At 47.2% G+C, this 20,999-nt stretch overlaps 1 protein-coding gene across 1 annotated transcript in view; it reads left to right on the top strand.

The window, feature by feature from the left end:
* The window catches only part of TFCP2L1 (transcription factor CP2 like 1), an 85,468-nt gene that overhangs the window by 37,658 nt on the left and 26,811 nt on the right, over positions 1-20,999 (top strand). The window contains exons 3-7 of the mRNA XM_040358253.1: positions 12,939-13,015; positions 14,101-14,206; positions 15,622-15,728; positions 17,762-17,914; positions 19,267-19,377. Of these exons, the coding sequence (XP_040214187.1) occupies positions 12,939-13,015; positions 14,101-14,206; positions 15,622-15,728; positions 17,762-17,914; positions 19,267-19,377 (554 nt within the window). The remainder of the gene's footprint in view (positions 1-12,938; positions 13,016-14,100; positions 14,207-15,621; positions 15,729-17,761; positions 17,915-19,266; positions 19,378-20,999) is intronic.

The raw sequence follows: 20,999 nt of genomic DNA, 5'->3' as shown, positions 1-20,999 counted from the left end.
CGCGTTTCGTAGTCCTTCAGAAGATGTGGCGGTTGTAGACTATTTTGTATGTACTTGCTCTTCATCCAAATTGTATAGAAGTGGATCCCCCAAAGCAGGGGTCTCAAACTGGCTGCCCTCTAGCTGTTGCGAAACTACAAGTCCCATTTTGACTCTGCCTGTGGCAATGCATCATGGGACTTAGTTTTGCAACAGCTGGAGTGCCGCAAGTTTGAGACGCCTGCCCCAAAGAGCCATGGGGATGTGCCAGTAGGTCATTGGAGAACCATCACTAAAGAGACTCGATTCACTCAAAGAGCGCAATGTGAGCCTCAATGGGAGATGGCAACTAAACATGAGGCTTCAATGTCGTGTTAAAGTCCAAGATTAACACCAAGGCCCAAACAAGGTTTTGATGGCCCACCTATAGTTTGTAAGCACCCCTCCGGCGGACAAGAAGGTGGTGATCGTCGCAAGCAATTCCCCCCCGTCCCCCCCCCCGTCATTAGACTGACAACGAGGCGACGGCGATCCAGCGCTATCCGCCATTCCCCTCCAGCTGTTGTGGAACTACACGTTCCATGAAGCATTGTAAGTAAAGCATGATGGGAATTGTAGTTCCTGAACTACTGGAAGGCCATAGTTTGGAGTCCCCTGCCTTAGGGGGAAGGAAGAGCCAGGGCTCCATGCGTCCGGCTCCCCACATGTGTAGATTAGGGGCTGGGCACATGGATTAGGGGGGGCGGCGCCCCTTATGGACGGGCAGCCTTTGAAACCAGGCCCCATATAGGGCAGCGACGTACCAAAAATGACTAACTGATACAGTATGCCTAAACAATCAAAAAGGTGCATCAGTGCAGCTACATCATTGATGTTAAAAAAAAAAAAAGGGGGGTAAAAATAAATTGAATGAGCAGTAAAGATGAAAGGAGTCTTGTCCATTCAGGAACCACCTCACCGACCACACACTACTCCCAATTTTACATCGGTGCGGGTGCACAGACTCTGCGTTCTGGGCTGCTCACCCACATGGATTTCAAATTGGGTGCAGGGGCCTGTGTTCCAGTTGACATGGGGCTGACTGCATGGGGGATGCACGCAACACCTGTACAGGTAAACACAGCCCTTGCACGGGTGTATGCATTGATCTGCCCCACGTATATGAGGCCCCAAGAGTATTTTTCTCTCAGAAATGCTGGCATGGTATCTACAAATTGGTGATCTATGAGGAAACGAAGTGCGCTTCATATACTGCATAGACTCGTCATTTTGTACCTATCCTGTCTTGTCAATGTTGGATTTATTAGTGGTAAGTGGCCTCATTTTATTAAAGAGTCTGAAAGAAGTGGATTTACCTTTTTACAGCTGTATTTTTTTTTTAAAGATTTTGGAGCAAGTATATAGGGGTTGATTTACTAAAGGCAAAGTGCAATTTCACTCTGCAAGAGCAGGGATCCTCAAACTACAGCCCTCCAGCTGTTGTAGAACTACACATCCCATGAGGCATTGTAACACACTGACATGAGTAGGCATGATGGGAATTGTAGTTCCTGAACAACTGGGGGGCCGTAGTTTTAAGACCCATGCTCTAGAGCTTAGTAAATGAGCAGAAGCTATGCTGACTTTCATCATCCAATCATGTGCAAGCAAAAAAAACAAAAAAACATTTCTCTTCCGTTCATGGACGGACACAGCAGCCTTTGACCTTAAGGAAGTGGATATAACCCTAAGGTCAAAGGCTGCTGTGTCCTTCCATGAACTCGGAGAAATGGATTTTACGGTGAGTACAAAAATCCTATTTTCTCCTTGCATATGATTAGGTGTTCTTTGCAAAGTGAAGGTTTACCTTATTTAAGGGGTTGCAAAGGTTTTGTTTTTTTTATTTTCTAAATGGGTTCCTTTAAGCTCGTGCATTGTTGGTTCACTTACCTTTTCCTTCCATTTCCCTTCTAAATGTTTTTTTTTGTCTGAATTTCTCACTTCCTGTTCCTGAGTAAGATTGCCCCATCATCCGAGCCGTTCTGGCTGGGGGTTAGTCAGCATCCTCGCCCCCCTCCCTTGAAAGCAGCTTTAGCAGGCCACATCCCAACGCGTTTCACATGACTAAGCCATGTGGGTGAAACACGTCGGGGCATGGATCAGAGCTAAAACCGCTTTCATATGTCTTACTCAGGCTTCTATTTGCTGTGCGGCATTTGGGCTTTGGTTATTGGCTAAACCTAACTAGTCTTAAAATTGCTCCCACCCCCTCCTGACAATTTTTTTTTTTTTTTTTTTTTGACCTGTGTTTAAAAAATAAAAAGTATATCCTTGCCTATCAAGCCTCTCTGATTCAGTCAGGTGATCTGACTCCCATATAAGCCAGCGGTGGCAGCAGGGGAGAGGAGGGAGTGGCTGGGACATGGGAGCCTATGGGTGACTTCGCTCCAAGACATTTCCTGCCATTGTCGGCACTCCCTCCTCTCCCCTGCAGCCGCTGCTGGCTCTCAACGGGGTCATGTGACTAGACCATGGAGGCCTGAAAATGGGGAGTATTTTCTCACTTCCTGTTCGTCCTCAGTAAGCTTGCCCCCATTATCCGAGCCGTTCTGGCTGGGGGTTAGTCGGCGTGCTCGCCCCCTCCCCTTGGGACTACATCCCTGCGGGGAGACACCACAGCGTCTCCCTGCAGGGATGTAGTCCCAAGGGAGGGGGCGAGCACGCTGGCTAACCCCCACCCAGAACGACTCGGATAAGGGGGGGCAAGCTTACTGAGGAGGAACAGGAAGTGAGAAATTCGGACAAAGGAAAAAAAAAAACATTTTAGAAGGGAAATTTAAGGAAAAGGTAAGTGAACCCACAATGCACTAGCTTAAATGAACCTATTTGGAAAATAATAAACAAACCTTTACCAACCCCTTTAAGCTCTGAAACAACTACCCTTTAAGTCTATTTGCCTTTGGTAAATCTGCCCCTGAGTGACCTCCTGTAGGGGGGTCATTGGACTTTTTCTATCAGAAGCTTTAATACTTGATTGCCTTATGTTCCTGCTGTTAGCTTAGCCAAGTTGCAGCATCTTTTATCCCCAGCAATGACTGACAATAGCAGGCCGTACAATCTCGGGGGCTCCAGCTGTTGACACTACGGATCTCCTGGTAGTTGGTCGTAGCAGCTGGAAGTCCTCCGTGGCCTCAGCTTGTTTCATCATACTTTTTATTGTACCACTAAACTGTGCATAGTTTCTTCAGGGTTATCCTAAGAACTCCTTCGCAATTTTTTTTGGAAAGGCCAACGAGTTTTGAGTGGGTGATGGGGAACAAGTAAAGACAATTCTAGAAACCACTGATCTTTACACTGGTCATAGATGGGTATAAATAAATCAAATGGCATTAAATTTGCCTCCATGCACCTGATCCAGTACTCTGCATCTTCCAAGTGCCACCTTCTGCCATCTTTTTACACCCTGCCCACTTGGTTAAAGAACTCCCAGTTATGTTATTTTTTTTTTTTTTTTTGCATCCTCCTGCTTGGACCAATGTATAATACATAGGTGAGATTCGTCTAGAAGTTGGAAATCACTGTAGCAGGCTTCAATAGTGATCTCCACTAGCTTCTTCCATGACGAGCAGCAGTCCAGCTGAAGTTTGGATACAGGAGGTTTACCATTCAGAGAACATTTTGCATTCTCTCAGTGAATGGATAACATTCTCGACTGGTCAAGGAGGAAAGCGTGGCATCACCGCCCTGTTCCTGTTCACTTCATCTTTGCATTCAGTGAGAACATTCAAAGCATTCTCTGAACGGCGCCTGTGCTGAGGGGCCAACCTCTTGTGTTCACAATGCAGCAAGGCACAGCCACTCGGTAAGGGACCCAGAAGCCAATGGAGATCACTGGAGTAGCAGTGCCTACTAGAGTTATTTGCAGCTTCTAGCGCAGTGGTCACCAAACTGCGGCCCTTTGCATGCCTTTTACCTGGCACTTGGGGCACTGATGCAAGACTGTTTTTCCCACAGATGTGAGGCAGCATTCCTCCCAATGACACCCACTGATATGAGGGCACTATTCCCTCTCCCACTGAGACCTAAAGATGGGGCAAAATTCCTCCTCCCACTGGTACCAGACGATGGGGCGCTATAATGGCGGCCAAGGATGGGGCAAGATTCCTCCTCCCACTGGCACCCAACGATGGGGCGCTATACTGGCGGCCAACGATGGGTGCCAGTGGGAGAAGAATCGTGCCTCAACGATGGGGTACTATACTGGCGACCAGCGATGGGGGTCACGATTGCTTCTCCCGCTGGCGGCCAACGATGGGGGCCACGATTGCTTCTCCCGCTGGCGGCCAACGATGGGGGCCACGATTGCTTCTCCCGCTGGCGGCCAACGATGGGGGCCACGATTGCTTCTCCCGCTGGCGGCCAACGATGGGGGCCACGATTGCTTCTCCCGCTGGCGGCCAACGATGGGGGCCACGATTGCTTCTCCCGCTGGCGGCCAACGATGGGGGCCACGATTGCTTCTCCCGCTGGCGGCCAACGATGGGGCCACGATTGCTTCTCCCGCTGGCGGCCAACGATGGGGCCACGATTGCTTCTCCCGCTGGCGGCCAACGATGGGTGCCAGTGGGAGAATCGTGCCCCCAACGATGGGGTACTATACTGGCGGCCAACGATGGGGTCACGATTGCTTCTCCCGCTGGCGGCCAACGATGGGGTCACGAATGCTTCTCCTACTAACCACAAAGTCTGAGAAATTGTCTAGTCCCACTGGCCACAACCAAGCCCTTTGTTTATAATGTTTGGAGTTCCCTGTTATAGAGGGATCCCACAGGGGTATGGTATGTGCATAGTTACATTGGACCAATGCAACTATGTAAAGGCCATACATAGAATTTTTTTAAAAACCCTAGAGCAGGGGAGTCAAACTCAATTTCATCATGGGCCCGCATCAGCATTATGATTGCCCTCAAAAAGGCCGCTTGTATCTGTACGATTTTAGATGTCCAGCGCATCCCCTCCCCTTACATTAGACGTCACGACCCACCCCACCATCAGAAGTTGAGTCCCCCACTCTCCCTTACATCACAGGGCACCCCCCTTTCCATATGCTGCTGCAGGAAAGAAGCTGGATGCATTGCTTGAAAGCAGAAAGTGAGGGTCTGAAGTAGGACCAGAGGAGGGCTGGAGCAGCTGCAGGAGAGGTGCGAGGGCCACATAAAATGGCCTGGAGGGCCGGATTCGGCCCGCGGGCCTTGTGTTTGAAACCTGTGCCCTAGAGGTTCCAAAGCAGATTTTACTGACACCTTTGCAAATCATCAGGAACTTTGAAGATGCAATTCTCTGAAATAGATGCATGGAGGTCGGTGTCCTTCTGAACTAGAGATCAGTGTGTTCTAAAGATGTTCTTTACATTTTATCAGATTGTGGTTGGCAAATTTAAAAAATAAAAATAAAATTCAAGGTAGCTCTTTGCATTGCGAGGGCTCTTCTGTCGAGTTCAGAAACTTCAAGGACTCTGAAGAAACTTTTTTTATTATTATTATACAAGTCGGTCATTTCTGGGGATCCAGTGTAATGTTTGGTCTGACCCGGCCGTCTCTCCACAGGACACGTCTCCATCGTCCGCTCTCTCGTCAGTATGATTTTTGTGTAGTTGTGTCTGCAAATCTGAGGGAGTGTTTTGTTTTCCCAGTTCTGACCTGTTTTCTTTCACCTGTTTCCCTGTGGAGAAAAAGCTTGTTCTGGGCAAAGAATTGGCCTGCTTGAGTGATTCTCAGAAACCTGCATCCTACTACCATTTGTAGGTGGGTGGGTAGAGAAAATCCTGATGTACACCATATGGAGGTGATGCTAAAATTACTCCCTTCTCACAGGTATCTATTTTCACTTTTCTCCCTCTACCTTTTGCATTGTGGAATGATCAGGAGGAGGGGTACTATTTTTGTCCAAGTAGAGCAATTTGACCCGAGGAGTAAAACAATACTCAGTAACCTTTTATTATTTTTCTTTTAATGTGTTTTGTGTGGATGGAGAGTTGTCATTGTGTGATTGTGTAGTTGTTGGTGAATGATTGCTGAATGCGGAATGTGAAACTTGGTTGTACTTTTTGCTCTAATTCTGTATCAAAAGGTTTTAGACGACCAGAATTATAAATTCTTAAAGTGGAATTCCAGCCTAAACCTAACTATGACCTTAAAGCGGAGGTTCACCCTAAAAAACATCTATATACCATTACATCCAGCATACTTCCGACATGTACAGTATGCTGGGTTTTTTTTGCCGTACATACCATTTTATTATTTCCCCCCCGGGTTCTGGCTCCCGCGGGAGTGGGCGTTCCTATTCAGAGCTTAGATGATTGACGTCTGGTGAAAAACTTCCCCTGGCGCATAAGGCGCGTCACCAGTTTTCCGTAAGTAGCCGAACCTATACGGCGCCTGCGGAGTCGGCTCTACACGGCAGGCGCTGTATAGAGCCGACTCGCAGGTCGGCTACTTATGGAAAACTGGTGACGCGCCTTATGGGCCAGGGGAAGTTTTTCACCAGATGTCAATTTAACTACTGAATAGGAACGCCCACTCCCGCGGAGGCCGGGGGGGGGAAATAACAATAAAACGGTAAAAAAAAAAAAAAAACGCATACTGTAGATGTCGGAAGTATGCTGGATGTAATGGTATATAATTGTTTTAGGGTGAACCTCCGCTTTAATAAAAAGCTTTGGGTGTCACTCCAGGTCCCCAATCACTTGTGACTGTCAAGGGGCCTGGCCCGATTGCACTTTGTACCCAAAGAAAAGTCCAAACACCACGCAAGTGAACAGCTTCAGCAGGCCACATCCCTACGCATTTCACATCACTAAGCCATGTGGATGGGGGTGAAACACGCCGGGGCGTGGAGCAGAGCTGAACCCACTTTCATTTCACTTGTCTTACTTGGGCTTATGTTTGGTGTGCGGCATTTGGGCTTTGGTCACAGGCTAAACCCAACTGATTTTAAAAGTGATCCCATCCCCTCCTGACACCTTTATTGACGTGTTAAAAAAAATATATATATCCTTACCTATCAAGCCTCTCTGATTCAGTCAGGTGATCTGGCTCCCATGTCAGCCAGCATTGGCAGCAGGGGAGAGGAGGGAGTGCTGAGACATGGGAGCCTATGGGTGACATCGCTCCTAGACATTTCCTGCCATTGTCAGCACTCCCTCCTCTCCCCTGCAGCCGCTGCTGGCTGACAACGGGACCATGGAGGCGGGAAAACTGAGTATATACTGGTTTATTTATTTTTTACACTGGTCAGTAAGCATAGTTGTTGGGGGTGATTTTTAGGACTAGTTTAAGGATGGAGTTCTACTTTTAAAGGACAACCTTTTTAGTAATAACCCCTCTTCCCCATACCTAAGTGGCAGTTGCCTCTCAAAACATACCTTCAGCCCTGCTCCTGAGATCTTTACTGTTCTGAGACGTGGGTGAAGCCCATACAGAGCTGCTGGGCCCATTCACTCTATGGCTGGTCCATACTCAAGGTGGTACTTGGCCATCCAGAAGAGTAAAGCTCCAGCTATAGGACTGAATGGGACCAGGCATCCAAACACCAACACAGAAGGATCTGGACGTTTCAAGTGGAGGTTGTGGCGCTTGAGCAAAGCCAACCCCGTTAAAGTGGGAGCAGAGTGAATTGAAGTTAAAGGGGTTGTACAGGTTTTTTTTTTTTTCTAATGGGTTCCTTTACGTTAGTGCATTGTTGGTTCACTTACCCTTTTCCTTTGATTTCCCTTCTGAATGTTTTTTTTCTTTGTCCGAATTTCTCACTTCCTGTTCCTCCTCTGTAAGCTTACCACCATCATCCGAGCCGTTCTGGCTGGGGGGGTGTTAGTCGGCTGTGAACGTTCACAGCGTCTCCCCACAGGGATGTAGTCCCAAGGGAGGGGGCGAGCACGCTGACTAACCCCCAGCCAAAATGTCTCGGGTGATGGGGGGAAAGCTTTCCGAGGAGGAACAGGAAGTGAGAAATTCCGAATGGAAATCGAAGGAAAAGGTAATTTAACCAGCAATGCACAAGCTTAAAGGAACCGATTTGGAAAATAAACAAACTTTTTTACAGTCCCTTTAAAAATGTTGGTAGGTGGCCGCTGCTCAGGGGTGGGGACATTTTAAAGGACAACTTTACTATGAAGTTCGTACATGGATCTTTTGTTAATATGCCAACTCCTTATTTGCTAATAAGGGGTCAGCAAAGAATATTTGCATTTAAACTGATGCTGGGATGTTGGGTATGAGGGGCCCCTCTCATTTAATGTTTAACAAAAATGAAGCACTTAATGATTCATTTCTCAGCCACAGTAATTATTGGGACAAGTAAGGCTGAACATGAAATCATGAATAGCGCTTCAGTTCCAGCAAACGTTTGCACTGGAGCCATCAACAGTGGTGAAGATTGACTGGTGGATGTTGGACTGTAGGTTTGGATGTCATCTGGATGTGGTGTAAATGGTTTTGTCCCCATAACTAGACTACAAAATATCTGAAACGCCTATATATATCATTGGGTACGATGCCTGGCCCTTACACTTGTGTGCATTTTGAGATTGAATTTGGTCCACCCCTGGCGTACAGAGTGCTTCAGATACTAGTTGTCCATTATACAAGGTGTGTGCTCTGGTGCGCGTGTTTGTGTTACCAGTCTGGTGTGCGTGTTTGTTACCAGTCTGGTGTGCGTGTTTGTTACCAGTCTGGTGTGCGTGTTTGTTACCAGTCTGGTGTGCGTGTTTGTTACCAGTCTGGTGTGCGTGTTTGTGTTACCAGTCTGGTGCGCGTGTTTGTGTTACCAGTCTGGTGCGCGTGTTTGTGTTACCAGTCTGGTGCGCGTGTTTGTGTTACCAGTCTGGTGCGCGTGTTTGTGTTACCAGTCTGGTGCGCGTGTGATCGTCTGTTGCATCTATCACCAACTTTTATTCCCAATGGTTATCCTGGGATTCTTCTCTTTATAAACCTATTTATTAATATTTAGCAAAGTACAGCTTTCTTTTATTCCAAGAACATTTTAAAAGCTAAATTCACCTTTTGTGCCATGCTACTCTTGGCTTGTAACATGATGCAAACCCTCCCCCTCCTCCCTGTGACAGTGGTTGGTAGTTATTTCCCCCTGTAGCTGCAGGGCTCTGACCCCCCCCCCCCCACATACCCTTATCATTCATTCATAGGACCTATGAATGAAAACTACAAGTAAAGTCTTCCACTGTGGAGGAGGCGCCAGAAGTGGCGTATGTAGGGTGGCTCGGCTATCTATGCCCGGAAGTGGGCGCAAAATATTAGACAGGTATCTGCTCCCCCCCCCTTCCCCCTGAAAGGTGCCAAATGTGACTGGGGTTGTCCAAGTAGATTCCGAAAAGTGGAAGTTCCATTTTTGGGTGGAACTTCGCTTTAAGTGGATCTGATCGGCCCCCTTCATTCTCTATGGAGCAGCGGATATAAACTGGCATGTCTGTTTACATCTACCTACCTCCATTCCAATCTGCCAAACACAAATGGAAGGGGATCTGTTCCCTTCTGTCGGATCGGAGGGAACTTGGGTGTAAACGTGGCAGCCTTCCCGTTTACACCAAACCGCCCAATAGAGCAGAGCAGGCTGGGTCAACCGGTGTACTGAACTTCTAGTTCTAGGCCGCTGTGTTCAGTATCCAAGGTATTCATTTAATGTTCCCTGATATTAGTGGTCACCACCTCCCTTTGGCAGAGGATTCCAAAAACCAAACGCCCGTGTTACAATCTCATGCTGATGCTAAAATAGGTTCTCCTTAAACGTGGGTGGTTGTCTGAGAGCAATAGGCGTTGAGACACCTCTGCCCATCCGTATCTCCCAAGAATACCCAAACCTGTTGCCTCCTTTTCTGATTCAGCGCCTGGGTGGATGAACACTCCTATCGTCCTTTTTTTCATTAGGAAAGGGAACCGTATTAGCACAGGTTTCTCCCCTTGTTGGAAACTCTCTCTTGACCATGAGAACTTCAGCAGGTCATAAGTATTTGGTATTGCTCACACATAACCATTTTATGTGGATGTTCCCTATGTCTGCTACACAGCCCCTGAGGCTGAGAAGTTTGTCCTTTTTTTAAATGTAATTATATGTTCAACTTTTAGGATTACAGCAGACACGAGGGCTGCCGATTGCACAGTGATCCGACTGCTGGCAGCCGTACCTTTTTAAGTGTACATGTATACTGAATGGTGACTTTGGCCCCCCTCCTCAGCTCTGTCGTCATCCAGTACAGAGTGTTCTGGTCGCAGTAGAAGACTTGTACGGCAGTAAAAAAAAGTAGACTTGCTTCAGGGGAAGACCTTATGTAGCAGGTGCAGTGCTCCTTTCACTCGATTCTTCCCACAAATCCATTACAGCAGTTGGCTCGATCTGATAGCAAAGTAATTACACAGTGCCAGGTTAATTGCTAGGCACAGTTGACGGGCAACCACTTTGTTAGTGGGTGGAATAGCCTGCTACTAGGAACACTCGGCTCCCGAGGCCCTGTTTGTCTCTGCATATAAAATAGACGCGCAGAGCATGTAAATTCCCAGAACTTTGCTAATAATCTGCCAGTGTTCTCATCAGAAGTATATTTGCACAATTTAGAGTAATGCCGCTTTTGTTGCTTTAATGCAGAGCTTCCCATACTGCGGTTAGTAGATCTTTGCTCTATGCATGCCAGCAGCTTTTTGTTTTAAACTGAAGTCTGGCAGATGTGTAAAACCTGCCTTTCAGTTATATATCCCTTCAAATATTATTTTTGAATTCTGCTACTGTAATTCCATGTAGTCCCTTTTTATATTGAGTTTGGCACATGACTACTGAGAGTTGAAATAGGGCCAGCAGTGGCTTCTCTGTATAAGCTTATATGCAGAAGTTAAAAGGGAATTGGGTTGGCATAGGTGAGGATGAGATATTAGTGGCGGACATTGGGGTGGGGGACCTCTTAGGTGGAGGACATTGGGGTGGGGGACCTCTTAGGTGGAGGACATTGGGGTGGGGGACCTCTTAGGTGGAGGACATTGGGGTGGGGGACCTCTTAGGTGGAGGACATTGGGGTGGGGGACCTCTTAGGGGGAGGACATTGGGGTGGGGGACCTCTTAGGTGGAGGACATTGGGGTGGGGGACCTCTTAGGTGGAGGACATTGGGGTGGGGGACCTCTTAGGTGGAGGACATTGGGGTGGGGGACCTCTTAGGTGGAGGACATTGGGGTGGGGGACCTCTTAGGGGGCGGGCTTTGCGGTCGGTGACCTCTTAGGGGCGGACATTGGGTGGATGGGGGTGGGCATTGGGGTGGGCGACCACTTGGGGGGAAGGGCATTGGGGTGGGTGACCTCTTAGGCGGTGGGAATTGGGGTGGATGAGGGGTGGGCATTGGGGTAGGTGACCTATTAGGGGGTGGGCATTGGGAGCGCGCGACCTCCTCTTAGTGGGGTGGGCTTTGGGTGCGCACAACCGCCTCTTAGTGGGGTGGGCATTGGGAGCGCACAACCGCCTCTTAGTGGGGTGGGCATTGGGAGCGCACAACCTCCTCTTAGTGGGGTGGGCATTGGGAGCGCACAACCTCCTCTTAGTGGGGTGGGCATTGGGAGCGCACAACCTCCTCTTAGTGGGGTGGGCATTGGGAGCGCACAACCTCCTCTTAGTGGGGTGGGCATTGGGAGCGCACAACCTCCTCTTAGTGGGGTGGGCATTGGGAGCGCACAACCTCCTCTTAGTGGGGTGGGCATTGGGAGCGCACAACCTCCTCTTAGTGGGGCGGGCATTGGGGGTGGGCGACCTCTTAGGTTAAGTTCAGTGTTTTCATGCTCTATAGTGGTCCTAAAAGGGAGCAGAGGGTTGACACATGTCTGATAAACTGAAGCCCCTGAAAAGTATTTTCACGCTCTTTATGACTTGCAGCCAATTAGCAGGGTAGGGTGGATCCACCACAGTTCATGCATTCCCTGACAAGTCTATTGAATGTTAAACATTAAGTATTCCATATGATTTTTTTTTTTGTATGCAGCCAATTTGCAGGAGCTATCCTTTAAAAAAAATTGGTGAGGCTCCCTCCCCCCCCCCCCCATTGTGACTGAAAGGACTTCCAGCTGTCATTTAAAGCTTTTTTTTTAATGGGTTGCTTGCTACCCCCAAGTGCGTATGACCTGCACAAAGGGCAATAGGCTAGGGAAACCCTCATAGATCCCCCAACCCTACATATGGAAGTGGTAAAACATCACCAGTTGAACATCTTGGGTAAGTTGCTTTTTTTTATTTTTATAAACTTTTTCTTTCATGTCAAGTTGATGTAATTAAAAAAAAAAAAGGTTATTTTAGCCGATCTCACATTTTTTTTTTTTCCTCCCAGTTGAGCTTCGATGACATGTTTGCTTCTGCTGGCTGAGTGGCATCTTTTGGTCACGTGTGGTCTTCTGGTGGCGATTGAAGGGGTGGAAGTGAAGGGGTTGTGTGACCCTGGAGGGTGATATGAGTTTTCTATAAGGAGACAATGAAGTCTGCATGGCTGTAAGTGCGTGAGTGGACAATTGGGGTGGATGACCTTGCGTTGAGTGAGCGCGTGACACGGTCTTGCCTGCGTGGTTGCTGCACTGTGATTGGGTGACATAGGTCTTGCCTGCGTGGTTGCTGCACTGTGATTGGGTGACATAGGTCTTGCCTGCGTGGTTGCTGCACTGTGATTGGGTGACATAGGTCTTGCCTGCTTGGTGAGTGTTCTGCATGCGCTTGACTCTCTAATGCAAGTTGTGTGTGTTTTTTTTTATTTTTTTTAGATGTTTGTTCTCTCCTGCCAATTAGCAGTCTTATAACGTTACTGTTTTTTTTTAATGTACTTTAGGCAGCTGTGACTTTCAGGGAATGTGACCTAGAAAATAGAGATTTGCATCAGTAACTGCATTCTAAAGACGGCTGAGCCAGGGTTGTTATTATTATTTTTTTTTTCTCCCTCCTTTATTACAGGCCAATCTTACGAAATCCGTTTCCTTGACAACAGAAAATTGGGAGATTACCAAGACCTCAATACCAAATATCTCAAGGTACTTTTATTGGGCATGCTGATCTACTCATCTTGTTCTGAGAGAGAACAGAGCCCTGGAAAGAAAAGTCCACTGCTCTTCTGTCCTGCAGAGCATTTATAAGGGGGGGGGGGGGTTACCACGATTAGGATTAGCAAAGAGATGGTCGGCACTCGGGATGCCATCCAAAATAGTATTCCTTTTATTAAATACCATGCCATGACTAAGGACTAACGTCTGAAACATGTAGGTTGTTTTACAGCTCTGTACATGTATTTAATAAAGGAATGCTATTTTGGATGTCATTCTGAGTGCTGACGATCCCTTTCCTTATTCTGGTACGGTGGAGGTGTCAGCCGCCTCAAGGTCTGAGCACCGGGCAGAGCTTTTATGTGGGAAGGTTGGAGCACCTATACATTGGTTTTCCACAATCAGCGCTGTATACCGAAGATCACCGATGTATACAGCGCAGTATACCGGACATCGGCAGCGGACATTGGGGTGGGTGACATCTTGGGCAGACAATGGGGTGGGTGACATCTTGGGCAGGCAATGGGGTGGGTGACATCTTGGGCAGGCAATGGAGGTGGGGGACATCTTGGGCAGGCAATGGGGTGGGTGACATCTTGGGCAGGCAATGGGGTTGGGTGACATCTTGGGCAGGCAATGGGGGTGGGTGACACCTTGGGCAGGCAATGGGGGTGGGTGACACCTTGGGCAGGCAATGGGGGTGGGTGACACCTTGGGCAGGCAATGGGGGTGGGTGACACCTTGGGCAGGCAATGAGGGTGGGTGACACCTTGGGCAGGCAATGGGGGTGGGTGACACCTTGGGCAGGCAATGGGGGTGGGTGACACCTTGGGCAGGCAATGGGGGTGGGTGACACCTTGGGCAGGCAATGGGGGTGGGTGACACCTTGGGCAGGCAATGGGGGTGGGTGACACCTTGGGCAGACAATGGGGGTGGGTGACACCTTGGGCAGACAATGGGGGTGGGTGACACCTTGGGCAGACAATGGGGGTGGGTGACCTGTTCAGCTTGTTCTGGGAGAGAACATGGCCCTGGAAAAAAGTTCACTGATCTTCTGTCCTCCTCCTGTCCCGCAGAGCATTATAAGGGTGGTTTTCCATGATCGGCGCTTGCAGTATACGGAACATCAGCAGCTAGAAGGTTGGCGGTGGAGCCGACCTGGGGATCGCATTCTTGATCTAGGTTAGTGTCTGACACTGGTACTTGTGGAGATTTTTTTATTTTTTTTGGTTTACAGGATATTCTAAGTTCACTGTAGCATTTTGCCTTTCTTTGTAGTTTTCTAAGGGCTCGTTCACACCAGCTGTGCCCTCTGAAAAGCGATCTGATTTTGGATTGCTCTGCAGAGCATTTGACAGGCAGCTAGGAGTTGTATCACCGCCTCACCTCCTGCTTTAATTCCGTGAACTCTGCACTAGCGTACCGCGATCGTGTGCACTGCACGTGGTTGTGGGACGCTTGCTGGGTGGCCCCATTCACCTAAATAGGACGAGTTTGGCAAGTGCTATGCTTGCTGTAAGCAAGAGCCGCAAAGCTTCGCAGCTGCAGCTCAACGGGTTAGAGGTTGGGAGACGGCAAAAGTGCGTCTCAACTGTTGGGGTTTTACCACCAACTACTCTTGTGTGTACAAGCCCTTAAACCAGAGGTAGGCAACCTGGGGGGCCCTTCCAGCTGTTGTGGAACTACATTTCCCATGAGGCATTGCAAGGCTGGCATTTACAATTACTCCCGGAGGCATGATTGAACTTGTAATTCTGCAACAGCTGGAGGGCACCAGGTTGCCTTCCCCCTGCCTTAAACGCCTGCAACCTTGGATATGCTTAATAGAGTGCCGCGCCAATGCTGTGACTCTAAAAACTACAATGGGGTGCTGGTATGTAGAACAATCCAATGGGAACCTCTGGGCCCTTTAATAAAAAGAAATAAAAAATATATATTTAATAATAATTTATATATATATATATATATATATATATATATATATATATATATATATATATATATATATATATATATATATATATATATATATATATATATATATATATATATATATATATAAAAAACACCTGGACACCTATCTGGGGCCCTAGGGACCTCCAGGCCTCTAAAAAAAAAAAAAGGGGGGGGGGTTGCCATCTGGGGACCTCCGGGCCCCTTACAGGTGTACTGCCTGTACCCCCCTGATGGCGGCCCTGTACACACCGCTCCAGCCACACCGCTGCTTGCAGGACTTTTTTTTAACGTCCTGCCAGCGCACCGCTTCAGTGTGAAAGCCCTCAGGTAAAGATCTGTCATTGCACCAGACAATCTGCTAATCCCCTCCTGCCAGATGGGGGGGGGTAACTGTACTGTATGGTAGAGCTGTGTAAACTGCAGGACTGGACAAGCTCTCCTATATGCATTTTAGCCGTGTATTTTAGGTGTTGGTCTGGAGTTCAGTTTTTAGGTGTTTTTGTCGAATCCAGAAATTGCCTGTGTGGCATGCCTCAGATGGAAGCTGCTGTCTTAACTCATAAGTCGCATGCCAGTTTTTTTTTCTGTTCTGTTTTCAACGAATCCATGTTGGCGTGAAAACTTGGTTTGATCTTTTACAGATATCCCCTTGTCAGTTGGAATTTTGGACCCCCGATCTAGCCCAACACAACTAAACACTGTAGAGTTCCTGTGGGATCCGTCCAAACGAGCGTCTGCTTTCATTCAGGTACTTCATACACTGCCTTCCATGGGGAAAAATATCACGTCTGAGAGAGAGAGCTGAGCTCACTAAGAAGGAATGAGCGTAGAAGAACATGCAAATTTCCAGCCGCCATCGCCTTGTAATCTGATGGCCGGAAACCTTTCTTTCCAAAATCTTAACATAGATTATTTTTTTACAAAGGCTTATTTCACTGCTTGCCGCCCCGGCTACGATACAATTACTGCGGCACCGACAGATTGGATGATGTAGGCTTTGTGAGGCTTTAGGCAAAACTTGACATGGGGCCCCCTCTCACGCCCATGATGGGAAAAATAATTCAAGGACAGGAGCCTCTTCCCCACAACCCTGGCCGGTGGTTGTGCGGGGGGGGTGGTCTGTGGGCAGGGGGATTATCGGAATCTGGAAGCCCGCCCCCTTTAACAAGGCGGCCCCCAGATCCTGCTCTTTAATAGCGAAGGGTGATGTCACCTGGTGAACCCGCCCCCTTATGACGTCATTGACTAAGGGCATGCTGGGTCATTGACGTCACAAGGGGTGGTGTCACCGATTTTCACTGGTTGTTAGGGACGCAGCCTGAGCACTGTCCCCCAAACCTGGGGTAATGCATTGGGTAAGTTAGGACCGGACAGGAGCCTCTTCCCCACAACCCTGGCCAGTGGTTGTGGGGGGGTCTGTGGGCAGGGGGCTTATCGGATCCTGGAAGCCCCCTTTAACAAGGCGGCCCCCAGATCCTGCTCTTTAATAACTAAGGGTGATGTCACCTGGTGAACCCGCCCCCTTGTGACGTCATTGACTAAGGGCATGCTGGGTCATTGACGTCACAAGGGGTGGTGTCACCGATATTCACTGGTTGTCAGAGACGCAGCCTGAGCACTGTCCTTCAAACCTGGGGTAATGCATTGGGGTAAGTTAGGTGGCCGCGAGGCCTTAAACGACCACCTAATTTGCCCAATTAAAGAGCCCCATCACCACGTGATCACCTCCTGCCACTTTACGGTCGTTTACCTAAATTACCAGAGCCGTCGGTAAAAGGGGGGAAACATTCTGATCCCCTGTAGCAATGGGCAGGAAGTCTAGTGAGGGCAAGATGGGCCCCCACTCGACTCTATGCCCTTGGAGGACCGGAGTGACATGAAACGTCCCTTCCACCCGCCAGGATTAAAATGCCCATTTTTAAATGTTTTTTTTTTTTTTTTTACAGTAAAATTCGTTATTTTTTATTTATTTTTTTGCTTTTAAGTGTAAATGAGACATTTGAGGTATTTTTAACCCCAGATATGGCATTAAAATGCCCTGTCAATGCGTATTTATATTACAAGGGATGTTTACATTCCTTGTAGTAATAAGTGATCAATTTTTTTTTATAGGGACAGTGTAAAAATAAAAATGTTAAGAAAATTAAAGCGCTCCGAGCTTGCGCTCAGAAGTGAACGCACATGCAAGTCGCACCCACATATGTAAACGGTGTTTAAACCACACATGTGAGAGGTATCAATGCGATCGTTATAGCGAGAGCAATAATTCTAGCACTATACCTTATCTGTAACTCTAAACGGGTAACCTGTAAAAAAAAGTAGTTTTGTCGCCATTCCACGAGATTGCACAATTTTAAAGCATGACTTGTTGGGTTCACATTATACAAAAACATTGGGTTAACTTTAATGTTTTCCTATTATTTTTTTTTATTTAAAAAGTGTATTTTCCCCCCCAACAAAATGCATTTGGAAGACTGCTGTCCAAATAGTGTGACAAAATATTGCAACGATCTTCATTTTATTCTCTAGGGTCTCTGCTAATATATATATACGTTTTGGAGGTTCTAAGTAATTTAATAGCAAAAAATACTTATTTTTTTAACTTGTAAACGGTTAATGTCAGAATTGGCTTGGTCCCCAAGTGGTTAAAGTAGCGCAGTGCTGAATAGCAAAAAAAGCGGTCTGGTCTTGAAGGGGGTAAAATCTTCCGGAGCTGAAGTAGTTTACTTGTATAATATTTAAACATATTTTTTTTTATTTATATTTTTTTTTCATCTATAGGTACATTGTATTAGCACAGAATTCACCCCGAGGAAACATGGCGGAGAGAAAGGCGTTCCTTTCCGAATTCAGATTGATACATTTAAGCAGAGCGAGAATGCAGAATACACAGAACATTTGCACTCGGCCAGCTGCCAAATCAAAGTTTTTAAGGTAATTGTCTTTCCTTAGACGCTCTTTTTTTGATCCCACCATGTTTAGTTTTTTTTTTTTTATCCATCTCAACCCTGTCCTAAGGAAATTGCATCTTCAAAGAATTGTACAGTTTCCTGAGCCCTTTAACCACTTAAGCCCCGGACCATTATGCAGTTTAAAGACCAGGCCACTTTTTGCGATTCGGCACTGCGTCGCTTTAACTGACAATTGCGCGGTCGTGCGACGTGGCTCCCAAACAAAATTTGCGTCCTTTTTTACCCCACAAATAGAGCTTTCTTTTGGTGGCATTTGATCACCTCAGCGTTTTTTTTTTCTGCGCTTTAAACAAAAATAGAGCGACAATTTTGAAAAGAGTGCAATATTTTTAAGTTTTTGCTATAATATCCCCCAAAAAAGATATAAACATATATATATATTTTTTTTCCTCAGTTTAGTCCGATACGTATTCTTCTACATATTTTTTTCATATTTTTTGGAGTGTTTTTTTAGCGCTCAAAAGCTGCTCCAAAGATGCTCCTTGCTGGACTTTTTTCAACGCTCCTCCAGCGCAACGCCTCAGTGTGAAAGGGTCCATTGAGATGCATGGGGAGCGTTTAATGAGCATTTTAATAGTGCTATTTTTACTGCAAAAACGCACCAGTGTGAAAGGGCTCTAAGGGAGCGTGGGGGGGCATGTGACGTCACTGATCGTCGTTCCCTATGACAGGAAACAGACGATCAGTGACAGGCTCACTAGGAAGCACGGGGAGAGGTTTGTTTACACTTGCCTCTCCCCGTTCTTCCTCTCTGTGACCCGATCGCGGGACACCAGCGGCGATCGGTTCCGCTGTTCCCGTGGAGACGGTCACAAAGCAGAGGACCGGGTCGCGAGCTGGGATCTTAAAGGGGACGTACATTTACGCCCTTGTGCCCAGCCGTGCCAACGTATGTCGTCATGCGGCGGTTCTCAAGCGGTTAATTTTGTCCTGGTGTTGCCAAGACAAAGTAATAGGAATTCAGATGTTTACAGTTGTCACCACCAGCCCTGTAAGCTGGTGACATCTGTCTTTGGGGAATTCCCCTTTTACTCGAGACTTCCTTTAGTGTCTCCAGAGCAGGAAGTAAAAGAACAGGAACAAACTGGGGACACGGCAAAATAAGACTTGGGTTAACCCTTTCCCTACTCTATCCAAAACAGACGATACAAGTCATTATTAAAATATGTAACCTTAGAGAAGTGCGGATTCCTCCTGTATTGTCCGGTTTGCCCCAACGTTGTAAAGCATTGTGCAAACGGCGCGATATAAAATCCTGTATAAGAATAATATTTCTAATGGGAAGTCTCATTCTTGTCTTGCTAATTTGTCCAGCCTAAAGGAGCAGACCGCAAACAGAAGACGGACCGAGAGAAGATTGAGAAGAGAACTATGCAGGAGAGGGAGAAATACCAATCATCCTACGATACCACAATCCTGATCGAGGTGTGAATTATTATTGAACTTGGCTTATTCTACAGGACGTTACTCTGTGACAATTTAAATGGCTTTGTTTTCCCCTTTTTGCCATTGAAGCTTTTAATTTGTTATTTTGTTTTTATTTCATTTGTCAAAATGCTGGACTTTTTTTTTGTCTTAATGTCAGGAAAGTAAAGCCCCGTACACACGATCAGAATTTCTGATGGGGAAAAAGTCAGACGGACTTTTTCCATCGGAAATTCCGACCGTGTGTATGCCCCATCGGAAATTCCGATGCAATCCATCGGAGTTTACATAGAGAACATGTTCTATTTTACTCCGATGGAATTCCGGTCGGACAAAGGTCCAATCGTGTGTACAGGGCATAAGAGTGCTTGGAGGTGCAGCAAAACCAGGATCGGAGGGGGTGCATAGGAAAAGGTTTTCTGTCCAGCAAAAATAAAAAGTTCAGGATTTAAAAACATAAATAAACAAGCATACTCGCCTAGATGCTGCATCTGTCCCAGGGCTGGGATGGGGTGGTGAGCAGGGGGTGCCTGCCCTGGGGAGGGGGGGGGGGGCAGGATTTGTGCTAGTAGAGATGATTGGGGGGTATTTGTGCTAGAAGGAGAAATGTGTGGGGGATTGAGGGAGGGGACTTTGTGCTGGAAGGGGGGCGTTTGGAGTGGGGGGGGGGGGGGAAGAATTTGTGCTTTAAGGGGAAATTTGAGAGGGTGGAGGATGTATGCTAGGAGGGGGAATTATTTTTTTTTTTTTGTAGGGGAGGGGCAAAGATTTGCTGAGGGGGGACTTGAGCAGGTGGGGCAGGTTTGTATTGGGAGGATTTTGAATTCGTACTTGGAGATTAGTGCTCCATTTATTTATTTTTTAGGGGGGGGGGGATTTTCACTGACACACAAAGCTCGTACATCTTGGGGGGGGGGGGGGGCAATTTAGTATGTTCATCCTGGGCTCTGGGTGACCTTGTCCCGGCACTGCCTGCCGCCTCGAAGATTGACGACTGAGCACTCGCAAGCTGCTAATTGCTCAGTTCTCAGTCTTCAGTGAGCAGGACAAGTGGTAAATGTCAATCACTGGCTCTCTGCTCCTCCAGTGCTCCCCGAAGTGTCGGGCTGAGGAGGTGAATGGCTGGCTTAGGCTGTCAGCGGCAGGAATCTGGGTGGATCCTGACTTTAAAGCCATAACCTGACTCGATGATGTCAGCTGGCATTAGCCTGCTGTCTCCTGAACGCGGGCCACAGGAGTGCCGATCGATGTCTACTCATGTGACCTACAGCAGTAGAGCCGAAAAAAAAAAAAAAACTTTGGCCCTACTTCTCTAATAGCAGACAGCTTGTTTTGCTCCTGGGCAGAACTTCTAACAGGATTACATGGTGGTTAGCCTTATAGAACTGTCAAGTGGTTTTGCGCTCCTTTTTAGATCTTTCCTCCCCCCTTTAGCCTCTGGCGTTTTTTTGTAGAAGGTGAAATTGGAACTACATTTTTTTTTGTTTAACTCAAGTGTCATGTATGCATGGATTCCTTTTTTTAAAAAATACTGTTGGAGAAAATGTAAGGGTTCCGTATACTTTTATGCTGTCTATCCTGGACACCTACAGACTTTATATATGTTCTGGATCCTTACTTTA

The sequence above is a fragment of the Rana temporaria genome, chromosome 6, assembly GCF_905171775.1.
Source record: "Rana temporaria chromosome 6, aRanTem1.1, whole genome shotgun sequence".
Classification (NCBI taxonomy): Eukaryota; Metazoa; Chordata; class Amphibia; order Anura; family Ranidae; genus Rana; species Rana temporaria.
This window is presented reverse-complemented; position numbering and strand designations above follow the sequence as displayed.